Consider the following 12,155-nt stretch of genomic DNA (forward strand, 5'->3'; position numbering starts at 1 on the left):
AGGCATAAGGCGTCAGGGCGCTGGGGGCAGGCCTCTGTCCAGGGGGCACTGTCTGTGATCTCCACTCCCACAAATGTCGCATGGCCCAGTGTGGCCTGGCTCACTTCTGCCTGGTGGTGTATTTGATTGGCACAGGCACCCAGACACCAACTCTACCCTTTCTCTACCCTCATCTTCTGGGTCCTTGAACACATTCCTGCTTCAGGGATGGAGTGACAGCCTCCCCACATATACGTGACCCCTCCCCCCTCTCCTGAAGGTGGACCCCAGGCTGCTTCCAGCTCCCACTACCAGGGTTACTTGCGAGGCTGGCTTTATTGCTGCTGTTGTCTGAGGCAGTGGAATTACTGTGCCTTGCTTAAACCACAGTCATCTGGAGCACGGAGTCAGAACAACCACAGAGAACAAACATGTGCTTTGTCTTTTTATTATTCTTTATTGGTCCTACCAATGTGACTCTTTACCCAGGCCCACTGTTCCTATGCGCACTGGCTTTGTAGGCATTCACATCACATGTCTGTGTCCTGAAAATCTCAATTAATTTCTCCTTCCTATTCCTTTTCCATGCTCTGCCTCATTTTCTCAGAAATTGAAGGCATTTAATTATTACTATTTTTTTGTTTGGGTCTGTGTAAAGGTTCCTTGGCAGGAGAACATGCATATGACTTTAAAATAAAGACCAACATTCTGACACTAAGGTAATGCACAGAAAAAATACAGTACTCAGACATCGTTGCAAATAAATACCCCATACAGATGAAGTTATCTCAAATGTAACAATATTTCTTATGAATCAACACTGTAACGGAAGGTAAAAATAGGAGTCCCTACAACTAGGAATAAGAAATGCTTATTCCAGGAAACAGAATTCTTTTATTTTTGTCATTATATTATTATAATTTTTCCTTTTTTGGAGAAGGAAGGACAGTTTTTCTTCCTCCAAGAGTACCAATTTGACCACTCCCACGAACCTCACTCAGCAAACAAAACAGGATGTAGACCTGGTTTACTAAGGAGTTTTAATGAGTTCTGTTTCCTGAAATTAACAGTGATTAGTTACACCAAGCAAGAGAAGATATAATGTCTCGCTTTCACATTTGCAAAGAATACTATGGCTAACCCTCGTCCCCTACTGCGCATGCCAACAGAGCGTCGGCCCTCCTGACACCCTCAGCTCTTCACAAACGTGGCGTTCATACAGCTTGCTCAGCTTGTCCCAGAAGGTCCATTTGGTTCCCAAAGCACACTCAAGGTTTTGTGTTTGCTTTCATTTTCTAAGCCCCTGAATTTGCAAGTAAAGAATCACTGACTAACAGAATTTTGCACAATGACTGTTTTCTTTCCCTCAATGAAGATGCCCAGGTCCGGGTGTGAGGAGCGCCTGCCTCACCTGCTGTCCACGCTGGCCTTCGGCATGCCCACTAGCTCTTCCCTGCTCGCTTTCAAGAATGATCTACGCTGGGACACCTCCCTTAACTGATGAAGGCACTACTGGCAATGATTACTAACAAAAAGGTGTTGAAAGAGAACACCCTAAAAATCGACGACTGTAGAATTTTCTAAGTGTACCACAATTTGGCACAACAACCAGAGTAACAAAACAATTCCAATTTGGAATTTTATTGGTACAGTTGTATAAAATTCTGTTAATCAGTCATGCTTCACAATGTCCTAAAACCCAGAAAATTCTGGAATTTGTAGGTAATACTACTCATTCAATAATTTATCTTTTTTTTTTCAAGTGCCTATTACTGTTTTAACCAGAGCAAAGGTCAAGTTTTCTTCTTGTTACATTGAACTATTCCTAAGAATAATAATAATACAATATGAAAAACCCCAGAATCTGAATACCCTGGATTTCTTAATGAACATGGCATTTAAAATCTGTAATTTCAAACATGAACCACAATGCCGTATGATCTAAAGGCTGCTGAACCACAGCGTGGATACACGTAGCCGGGCTCCTTGCTGGGTCAAAGCACTCATCTCCGAGTCTAAAGCTACACGCTACGGAGCACACAGCTCTGCCTCGTGCTGACACCAGACAAACACAGTGGGAGCTGAGGCGGACAGCTACAGGACCACGAGCATAGACCACGGCACCTGAGACCGTCTCTATGCGAGGAATTAAGGAAGCAAATATAATATCAAAATATCAAAAGTGCACAGGTTGATCGGATAAAAAAAGAACATGTGTAACAAGGAGCCCCGCGGTGGGCGTTTCCAGCGGGCTCCTGGCGAGCCTGGCAGCCAGGGAAGAAGGGTCTTCGGCCCATACAGAGGCCTTTCCACGCAGCAGCTCGCAGCATGCTCAACATTAAAGCTTTTTTTCCTCCCATTAAAAACTTGGGGAATGCTATTTTGAAAAGAATTGCAGTGGTATATCCAAAAAGTTTCTAAGTGGGCTTTTAGGTTGCCCTTCCTTCCTCCTTGTGGGCCACGAGAGGGAAGGGGAGGGGGCTGCAGTGTGACAGGGCTGGGTGGCCAAGTCCTCCTGGCAGCTACTCTACAGCTGAAAACGGGAGAAAAGAGAGCGTTAGAAAGCGGTCATCAGTCGCTTCCTGTTTATCTGACAACTGAAGCTCTCCACGTGCTGGGAGGGTGCGAGCACGTTAGTTGGCAGAAGAGAAGACCTGCATGTGTTAGGGGGAGCCCAGTGGCTTGAGTGTCTGCAAAGCCCCTTAGGAGTATGGAGAGAAGCTGTGTGCCAGGCTTGCAAGGAGAGGGCAAAGCACGTGCAGGGTGAGCATGCCAGCAGTCATCCCACTGCGAGTCTTGCTGGGGCAGGGGGATCTGGACCCAGGATGAACACGCAGGGAACATAACATGGGCCTGTCCTGGAGTCTGGAGAGGACCGAGACATACTCGGCACCAAAGGGAAGAGCACGCAGGGTAGACAGCTGTGGGAGCGGGCAACACGGTCTCTCACCAGGTAACTCGAATGCCTCTTCCGCATGAGAGACAAGGCAAGCAGCCTGCAGGGGAGAAGACTGCAGCCTCAAGTCCAGCTGGTTCCACGGGGTGATCGGGAGAAAAATACTGATAAAAGTTCTGCTCAGAATGTGGGAAGGCAGGCGGCCTGATGCCAAAGCTCTGGTGTGGATGGAGCCTCTGGAAATGGGAGAGCCCTACAGCTACCTTTCCTCTTTCTCTGTTGCCATTCCCCAAATTGCACTAAATAAAGAGACCTAAACATCTCCTACCTGTGAATCCTGACAATTGGCCCTGGCCCCATGCAAAGCTTTCCCAGCACCAGGCTAGGCTCTGGCTACAACTGTGGGTGTCCAACCCAGCCAAGCCCCTGGTGGCTCAGACTTCAGGCTAGGGTTTTCAAAGCCCCATGTCTTTGGGACTGAACCCCCTAAGGACAGCCAGATAATTGGCTGCTGAGGTCACCCCAAGTACAAAAGGACAGGCTCTGCACTGAGGACCAAGGTCTGGCCAGGCACTTGGACAGCTTTTCTCATGAAAAATGAAAACCTGGGGCCTTGGGCCCTGCCCATTTGTCACCTCACAGGCCACTAGACAAGCATCCTGATCTCAGAAATGTAAAACCGAGCTCTGGATTCCTGGGTTATGGTCAGCTGTGTCTCTGCCATGTGTGTCTGGCCAGCAGAATACAGGGACTCAGGGCTGCTCTTCTCTGGGCTTGGGGAAGAAATTCTGCACTTCTGTACTGAATATGATTTGCAGTGAGATAGTGCATAAACTACAACATAATCCTTTCCATGAAACTATGCCAAGTGCAGAGCCGTCCTCTGAAGCAGTACCTATACGGCAAGCTGGAACCTCCTAAAACTGCTTTCTAGCGCTGACATTAGACACATGCGAGGAACATGCAAGTTTCAACTCAGGTTCTGCCCCATTTGGGTGCTGAGGGAGCAGGACCAGGACTCCTTCCCTTGGGTTTCCCCAAGGGTGCCCAGGGCTTAGAAGATGCTTTCATCACACATCTGCTGCAAGAATGTGCAGCTCTATCCCCACCTCTGACCCCCACCTACGAGAGCAGCTGAGGACTGGGTGCTCCTGAGGGGGCTTTGAGGAGTGAGAAGCGACACAAAGCTCTCACAAGTGTCCTGCTGATGCACACGCCCCATGGCGCCTCGGCTAGAATCCTACCCTCTGTGCATTAGTCACGTTAAGATTGACCTAGCGCCGCTGTCCCGCTGCTGCTGGGTTAGTTGAGGTGAAGCAGATGTTAGCTGCAGCGTGCGGCGCCCCACAGCCCCTAATCACAGTAAATGCTGTGCTTCTCGCTGCAGAACACCTGGTTGGCCAGCCCGGTGCCCTCGGCCCTGTCGCTGGCACAGGCGCAGGCGTGACTTACGCTCGGGGTGGCTGGCTTGGCCTTCGGGGCAGCTTTGGTGCGGCCACGCCGGGTCTGCTCATGGTCCAGCTCGAGCAGCTCCAGCCGCTGGGTCAGTGCCAGCTTCTGCTGGATGGCCATGCGCAGCAGCGAGTTCAGCGTCTTCTTCTCGTCCTCGGCGGCCGCCAGCTGCCGCTGCATCTCATCCAGTTGTGTGATGTACTCGTCACACCTGTGGGTACCAAAAACATGACTGAGGAGTGGGCAGAGCCGAGCAGAGGAGAGCAGGGCAGGGCCTGTGCAGCCCTTTGAGAGGCCTGCACCAGAGCCATCCTTCGGTGTGGCCTCTGGACTGGAGGGTGGGGGTGGGGGAGAATTATTCTGGCTTATTTTAGCACAGGCTTTGCTCGGACAAATCCCTGATAAGGGTGAGAGGGAGGCTTGGGCCCAGGCAGGGCAGCCCTATGAGGCTGGCTTGAGTTTTGTGGTTTTGTAGGGGAGGGGCTGCTGTGCTCATTCAGCAGCATGTAGTGCTTACAGAGAGGCTATGCCCCTCAGTGACTGGGCTGCTTCTAGGAGGTGCGCTCCCCACTTAAAAGGCCTCGAGGTGGCCTGGGGCATCAAGACATGGAGATGCCATGGCTTCTAGGGTGTGGACGTAAACCTAAGCAGGACTGGGCTTGTTCCCAAGGTCGATGCTTCGTCAGTCTGTGCTGAGCACTGACCGGAGCCAAGGAACCATGTGTGTGGATGCCATCGATAGCTTCATCCCAAAACCCGGTGCGGAGCTGTGGGAGGGTGTGATGTGTCCCTGGATGCCCTTCCTCCACATGTCCCATATGGGTGGGGCTTGGTAGAGACACAGGGCGGGTTAAACCCCGGGGCTCCCAGGGTGGTAAGGCTGTGCAGGCACTGAGCGCAGCCCTACCCTGCCCACACGCACCCCACCCTGCCTGTCCCCACCTGCCAGGAACTGGCCCTTGGATAGCACCCTCTCCAAGGACTCTGCTGCCCACCCTTTTGAGGACACACACTGAGCTGTGATCCTTGCAGGTTCAAAATCTTGGCTCCATCTGAAAAGTTAACTTTTAAAATAAAACAAATTTTAAAAGGTAGGGTTTACATGCCAGATGCTGAGAAACTGTGGAATTTTTTCCCAAGCCCCAGAAAGACAAGACGCTTCCAGAGAAACCCTGGGCCTCTTCCTAGTCCATACCCCACCCTGGCAGGGCCTGCAGGGATACCGAGAAACTGGGAGTGCCTGGCACCAGGCTTGAGAGAAGCAGGCCCTATGTGCAGTTCCCACCCTGTCCAGCTCAGATCCTCAGCTTGCTCACCCACAAAAAGGAAACATCTAGGTTATCTGCTGCGCCCATGGTGGGCCTGGCTGTCCCCCATGCAGGGATGGCCCCATGGTGCTATCCCAATATGACCCAGCAGGTGGCACTACCCATCTCTGGAAGATGAAAGACAGATGGGGGCACCTGTCAGGGAGCACCTGGGAAGATGCTGGAACCAGGACCTGCCCCCCAGAGGCCCATGAACACCTAGGGAGCCTCGATTCCCAGCCTTGGGGTCTGACTCCCAGCCAGGGAGGGGTGTGCACCCACCAGGGGCAGCCCACCCAGAGCCCACTACTAAGAGACCCACCACAGAGGAGGAAGGAAAGCTGGTCTCCTCCAAGCCCCAAGGCCCTCTCCTCACCTTCCCCAGATTGGCAAAGTGGAGGATGGGAGGTGAGTACCCAGTGGTCACAATGACGCAGAGGTACAGGGCTATGCACAGAGGTGGGACCCGAACTGTGGACCCCAGCAGTGACCTGCTCCAGCCAGGAGGGTAATCCTCCTTCTGATTCTACAAACATAAATGCATACTTGTGCCATATGGCCAAGTTCTTGGGGGCGAATACCTCATGAGAGAAAAGGCCAGGACTCCTCTGTCACCTGTTGGCCCCAAGTAAGTCCCTGGAAATGTTGGATCCAAGGGGTGGGAGCCCAAGCACCCCCTGAAGCTCCGCAACTCTGGCCCATCCACTCCAGGATCTGCTCTCCTCAGCCCCTCTGCCCTCAGTCTCCATATATGCAAAGCAGAGGCAAGCCTGGGCCTGCTGTGCTTTCAATCACAGCAAAATCGAATCAGCGCCACAGAACCAGGCTCCTGGGGGCTGGGCTAGGTGTGAAAGGAACAGAAAAAGGATCACACACGCTCTGCTATCCCCGGCCACATGTGGTCACCTGCCAGGCATGCGCTACGCTCCAGCACCTGCTTGCGTGACCTCGAAGGAAACTGAGGTGACCTCGGAGGAAACCAACCCCATGTGGCCCCCATATCGCCTCACCCTTTCTTGTCACCAACTTGAGCACCAGTATGCCAGAGATGTGCCAGGGGCCATGCTTCCCCAACCTTGTACCATGTTGGCCCCAATGGAGCTGGGCACAGCCACTGACTAGGCAGGGCTGCAGGCCTCAGTATAAGGCAGTGAGAGGCTAAGGGTTTCAGAGCAAGTGCTGAGGACAGCTGGCCTCAGGGAAGGGGAGGGCCCGACAGCAGCACGGTTACCTGGTGGCAAACATGGCACGCAGCGAGGAGAAGGTGGCTGCGTCCTCCTTGAGGGCCTTGAGCTCATTGCGCAGCTTCATCATGGTCTCGGTAACCATGGCCTTCTCATTCTCATACTTGCTCTTCAGGTTGGCAAGGGCCACCTCGGCTGTCTGGGGTACAGATGTGTAGGGTAGAAAAGTGAGAGGCGTGAAGTCATCCTAGAGGTGCTCTGGGAGTAGGACGGGGAGCCCTGGTCTGAAGTGGTGGCGGTGCCTGGGAAGAGAGCTCCTGGGAGGCCCCTCCCTCTGACAAACCCTGGGGATGGACTCCAGCAGCTACGCCATGGGGAGTCCCACCTGCTGATTCTGACTGGCAGAGGAGGGACTGCCCCCAAACCTGCCTACGGGACCCCCACAAAGCCCCACAATCACTCTCCACAGCTCAGACTACGGCTCTCACACGTTTTCCCGCCAGCATCAGGAAGCACTATGAGGCAGTCACAGTGAGTGAATGGCAGCGGCATTTCTCACTGGCTGAGCGGCTCTGCTGAGGGGCCCTCACGCCCACCTGCCTGCTCCACCCTCCCAGCTGGGGGCCCTGAGCAGGGGAGGGCAGGCGGCCAAGCTACTGTGGGCTGGCTTTGCCTGGTGGTGACGCAGGCCTGGGGGGCCCCGTGGCAGGGGTAGGAAGGAGGCCAAGGGGAAACACCCTGAGGCCAGCAGTGGGTGACAAGTGGCCCTGCCGCCTGGCGTCTCACCTGCTTGTTGGCCTTGAGCACAGTGCGCAGCGTGGTGATCTGCTCCCGCTTGGTGCTGAGCAGCGACTTCAGCTTGAGGATCTCCTCCATGAGCGCCTCCTTGTCCTTGTCCACAGCAGGGCCCAGCTCCTGAGAAGCAATGCGCTGGCGTGACAGCTCCGTGGTGCGGTCCACGGCTGCCTGCAGGTGCTTGATCTGGTCGCGGATGATAGCAATCAGGTTGTAGATGTTCATGGGCTCCCGGCGTGGGTCACTCAGGGGTGACGGCAGTGAGGAGCCAGGTGAGGGGCTACTGTCCCCGCTCCCGCCATCGGCTCGGCCGGCCTCAGGAGCCAGCAGCCCCTTGGGTAGGAGGATGGGTGAGCGGCGGCCGCGCCCCTCAGGGCTGGTGCGGCCCCCGGGGCTGGTGTGGCCGGCCCCGCCCTGGCCCTCGCGGTAGTAGTCCAGCATGACACGGTTGGGCGTCTCATTGTTGCACATGCACACATGGTGGTAGAGATTGGCCAGCTCCTCACTGAAGGTCACCAGCTCATCCTGGGCCACACTCAGGCTGCCCTGCGTCTCACCAGCGACGTCGCTCACCTTCTTCAGCTCCTTCTCCAGCCGGGCCAGTAGCTCGCGGTCCTGGCGGCTGGCCTTCTCCAGCAGGGAGACCTTTTCCATGAGCGCCTGGCCCTCAGCCTCGTAGCGGCCCTTCTCCTCGGCATGCTGGGCCTCACGAGCCTCGTGCGTGCTGCGCAGCACCTTGAGCTGCTCACGGAGCTCACCAGCCTCAGCCACGGCCACGTGGTACTTGCAGGCCAAGATCTCGGGCCCGTTGATGTCCACCTCGTAGTAGTCGCCGTCCTCATGGCTGTCACGGTCCTTCTCATTGTCCAGGGCCGTCTGCCGCTCCTTGCCGGCCTGCAGGCGCCGCAGGGCACTCAGATTCTCTGTGAGGCGGGTCACCTTCTCCTGCTGTTCTGACAGGGATCCCCGCGTGTGCTCCAGCTGCTTCTGTGTGTCCTGCAGCGTCACCAGCAGGCCTGCCTTTTCCCGCTCCATCTGCAAAGGCACAGGCAGCAGGACACCACGTCAGTTGCTATGGACTCCGAGAGCTTGGAGGACCCCCAGGATGGCCCAGTGACATCCCACCCCACGTCAGGGCAGGCTGTGAGCCCCAGGTTCCTTGGTCATGCTGTCAGTGAGGTGGACAGAGACACACAGGGTGTGGAAAGGATAGAACTCATGCTGGGCCCTCAGAACACTGCCCGTCACCAGTAACGGTGGTCACCCTCAACGCAGGCTCTTTCCCCACTCATGCTACAAGGGATCTGGGCTCAGAAAGTGGAGCTCTAGGCTGGCTGGGTGTGTAGTCGGGAATATTAGTGCCCTAGCCCTCTGCTTCAGAGGACGGGACTCTGTTGCCTTGGATCAACAGGGTCCACGTCCCAGGAGATGAGCCCATGTATGACCCTGGTGGGCCCCTCTGACACCTGGCCTGTGTGCAGGGACCACATGTGGGGCCAGTGTCTCATCACTTCACCCTGACACCACGTAGGTAACAGGGGAGCAATGTGGGTGCTGTAGTGCCAGGAAACCACTTCTCTGGGACTCTTCTATGTGTGCTCCTGGAGTTCCATTTATGGTAAGGAAGCAGGAGATAAAATCAATGTAAGGAAAAGGGAACGTTAACATCAGCAGAGTCAGGCAGGCACTGCTCAGTGAGCCCTGCAGGGCTGGAGTGGGCACAGTGTGCCGAAGGCCCCGCTGCCTGCTCACCTGCATAAGCTGCTGCTTCAGCTTCTGGATCTCGGAGAGGTTGAGCTCACTGAGTAGGTCGGAGACGAGACTAGGGGAGGGCGGTGCAAGGCCCTCCTTCTTGGGCGTGGAGGTCTTGTTGTCCAGTGGCAGCTTGGCCAGGCCGCCGTGCTCAAAGCCATTGACCAGGGCCTCGGCATCGTTGTTGGGCTCAGCAGCATCGTCACTGAACTTGAGGCCATCCAGTGAGACGTGCAGGTGGCTGGTGTAGAAGGAATCATTGATGCTCATGTAGTGTGACAGCTCCTTGCGCAGGCTGTTCTTCTGCTCGCGCTCCGTCTTCAGCGTCTCCAGTGCCTCCTCCAGCTGCCGCTCTGAGATCTCCTTGAGGCGGATGGCATCCTCCAGCTGGCTGTTGAGGTACTCGGTCTCCTCCTCCAGACGCTTGATCTCATGCTTGAGGCCCTCAAACTCCACCTGGGAAAAGAAGTCAACGCTCTTGCGTCAAGGCAACATGGAAGCTCCTTTTAGGCCCCATAAATGAAGAAAACACATCAGCACACCAACTCCAGCCACCCATGAAGCACAAGGTGAAACGCCAGGTGAAGTGCCATCCTGGGAAGGGAGGGAGCCCGTCCAGGCCAAGACTACTTCCCCTGCTCAGAGATGTGGATGCTAACAAGGTTCCAGGGCATGAGATGTGAATGCAACGAAAGCCTCAGCCCAACCCACCCACCTTGGGATCAGCAGACATTGGGAAGGCAACACAAATGTCTGAGGTGGCCCCAAGCCAGGACTGTACATGTGGAGATGCACCAAGAACAACACACATCCACCCATAGAAGGCTGCCAACCTTGTATTAAGTCATTCACAAATATTACCAAGTGCATGCTGATTTAAAATTTTATAAAGTTATTTAATTAACATTAACAGTTAACTAAATATCTTAAGATACATAAAAATGCATTTCAATGTGCGCTGTGATCATGACTTCTAATCCTATTTCAAAATGAAGGAACAGAAACTCCCAAGGCAGAACATCTCAGCTACTAAACCTCCACACGCACATGACACCCAGACCTGGAGGAGCTCGAAGGTAGGTGGGAAAAGCAACATCAAAGTCTTGTCTCCATGAAAATCGTATTTGCAGGTGGACAAGGCAAAAGTAGATAGAAAATGATGCCTGATGTGGAGGTTCAGAATTTGTGGGCAATTTCTAAAACGATTTCTTATTTTTCTGTAATATTTGGGCAAAAATATCAGAAACAAACCAGTAACAGGAAGTGCTGAGCACGTCTCTGCGGTCTTGGGTCGGAAGGGACACCTACTACCACATCCAAGGTGTGCTCACAGGTGGTGGGTGGAGCCCTCGGTCTCAGCACGCAAATGGGGAGGTGAGGAATCCCAGACAGGGAGAGACTCAGACTCCACCGAGCGCCAACCCGAGGACAGGGTCGCCTCAAGCCTCAGTGTCGCTTCTCCTAAGGCCACTGTGCGCTGGGCTCTGCCAACAGCAGCACCAACGACCAAATGGTACTTACAATGTAGACAGCGGCTAAGACTGTTCATGTGCACGAGCTGTCACAGAGGGACCAGGCTAGGAGCTCTGCACAAACACATGAGCTTCCTCCTCCGGGCACAAATACCACATTCCCTGATGGTGAGACTCAGAGGATTTCGGTGGTAGAGGATTTGAGGAAAGCAAGGAAGACATCCATGGCATTCTGGGGGAAGTTTTGGGGTTTCCTGAGAGAAAAGACTCCCATTCCCCACCATGCAGGATTGTGGCTCTTGGAGACAGAAGAGCAAGTTCAGGCCTTGAGTGGCAGCAGAACAGCAGAGCACGTGATAATTTAGTCACATCACAGAAAGAAGGGACCCTCCTCATTCATCTCTGTCACAGGCAGAGACCCTGCTCATCCCTGTCAGAGAGGGGTCCCTCTGAGACCTCATAAGAGACAGAGGGGTGTCTGTTCATCCCCATCAGAGAGAGGACCTTCCTCGTCCCTGTCACAGGCAGAGACACGGGAATACTGCAGGCCTCATGGTCAGCACGCGATGGGGGAAAGAGTCTCAAAGTCCAGTCTGGGGTTTTCCGGTGTAACCTCTTCATCACCTCTCAGATTTTTGTTTTCATTTTTGTTGGCTGGGACACCTCAGCCTGGCCAATGTTAGCAAACACTGCAGCCAGAGTTTCATCTTTTGGAGGGTCTGGGTCCCACCAAGTGTACCCTCTGCCTCCCCAGTGGGAAAGCTGGCCCTGGGCCTCAGGTGTGCGGAATGAGACAGGAACCCTTCTCAACAGGGAGAGGCCTCGAGGCCCAGTTAACCCGCGTGCCACCTCCACCCCACAGGCCCAAGACTCGCCTGGTTCTGTCTGAGCACAGACACTTGCTTCTGCAGGCTGATGTTCTCCTCCTCCAGCTCTGAGTAGTCCTGCAGCAGGCGAGCTTCCCGGAATTTGTACTCCTTGATGTCATCCCGCAGGCGGCCACGCTGGATCTCCACATTCTGGTTGATCTGTTGAGGGAGAGGGAAAGGCAGGTGTGAGCAGCCTCCACAGGGCACGAGAGGAGCTCAGAACAGGCAGGCACGCCATGGCTAGCCACACAGCCAGAACTCAAGAGCCCAGGCTTGCAGGTGCTAGTATGACTGCCTGGAAAGGAGAAGGAGCCCAGAGCAGTGTGCCAGAGTGCACGGCGGACTACAAAGTTTCCAGAGTAAATCCCCTCAGCCCTTCTCAGCTGGGAACCCCTGACAAGTGACTACCTGCTCCAACCCTTGGCTTCTTCATCTTTACATTAAAATGG

At 54.4% G+C, this 12,155-nt stretch overlaps 2 protein-coding genes across 3 annotated transcripts in view; one reads left to right on the plus strand and one right to left on the minus strand.

Moving 5' to 3' along the window:
• Nucleotides 1–12,155, plus strand: part of SUSD3 (sushi domain containing 3) — a 401,112-nt gene that overhangs the window by 155,224 nt on the left and 233,733 nt on the right. The window lies entirely within an intron of this gene.
• BICD2 (BICD cargo adaptor 2) overlaps nucleotides 412–12,155 on the minus strand; it is a 49,527-nt gene continuing 37,783 nt past the window's right edge. The window contains exons 3-8 of one of the 2 annotated variants that reach the window (XM_050761544.1): nucleotides 11,713–11,865; nucleotides 9,366–9,821; nucleotides 7,605–8,648; nucleotides 6,866–7,017; nucleotides 4,328–4,538; nucleotides 412–2,512 (exon numbers count right to left, since the gene is read on the minus strand). In XM_050761544.1, the coding sequence (XP_050617501.1) occupies nucleotides 2,507–2,512; nucleotides 4,328–4,538; nucleotides 6,866–7,017; nucleotides 7,605–8,648; nucleotides 9,366–9,821; nucleotides 11,713–11,865 (2,022 nt within the window). In that variant the 3' untranslated portion in view covers nucleotides 412–2,506. Of the gene's footprint in view, nucleotides 4,539–6,865; nucleotides 7,018–7,604; nucleotides 8,649–9,365; nucleotides 9,822–11,712; nucleotides 11,866–12,155 lie in introns of both variants that reach the window. The other variant, XM_050761543.1, reaches the window with a different exon arrangement.

The sequence above is a fragment of the Macaca thibetana genome, chromosome 15 (assembly GCF_024542745.1).
Source record: "Macaca thibetana thibetana isolate TM-01 chromosome 15, ASM2454274v1, whole genome shotgun sequence".
In the NCBI taxonomy this organism is placed as follows: Eukaryota; Metazoa; Chordata; class Mammalia; order Primates; family Cercopithecidae; genus Macaca; species Macaca thibetana.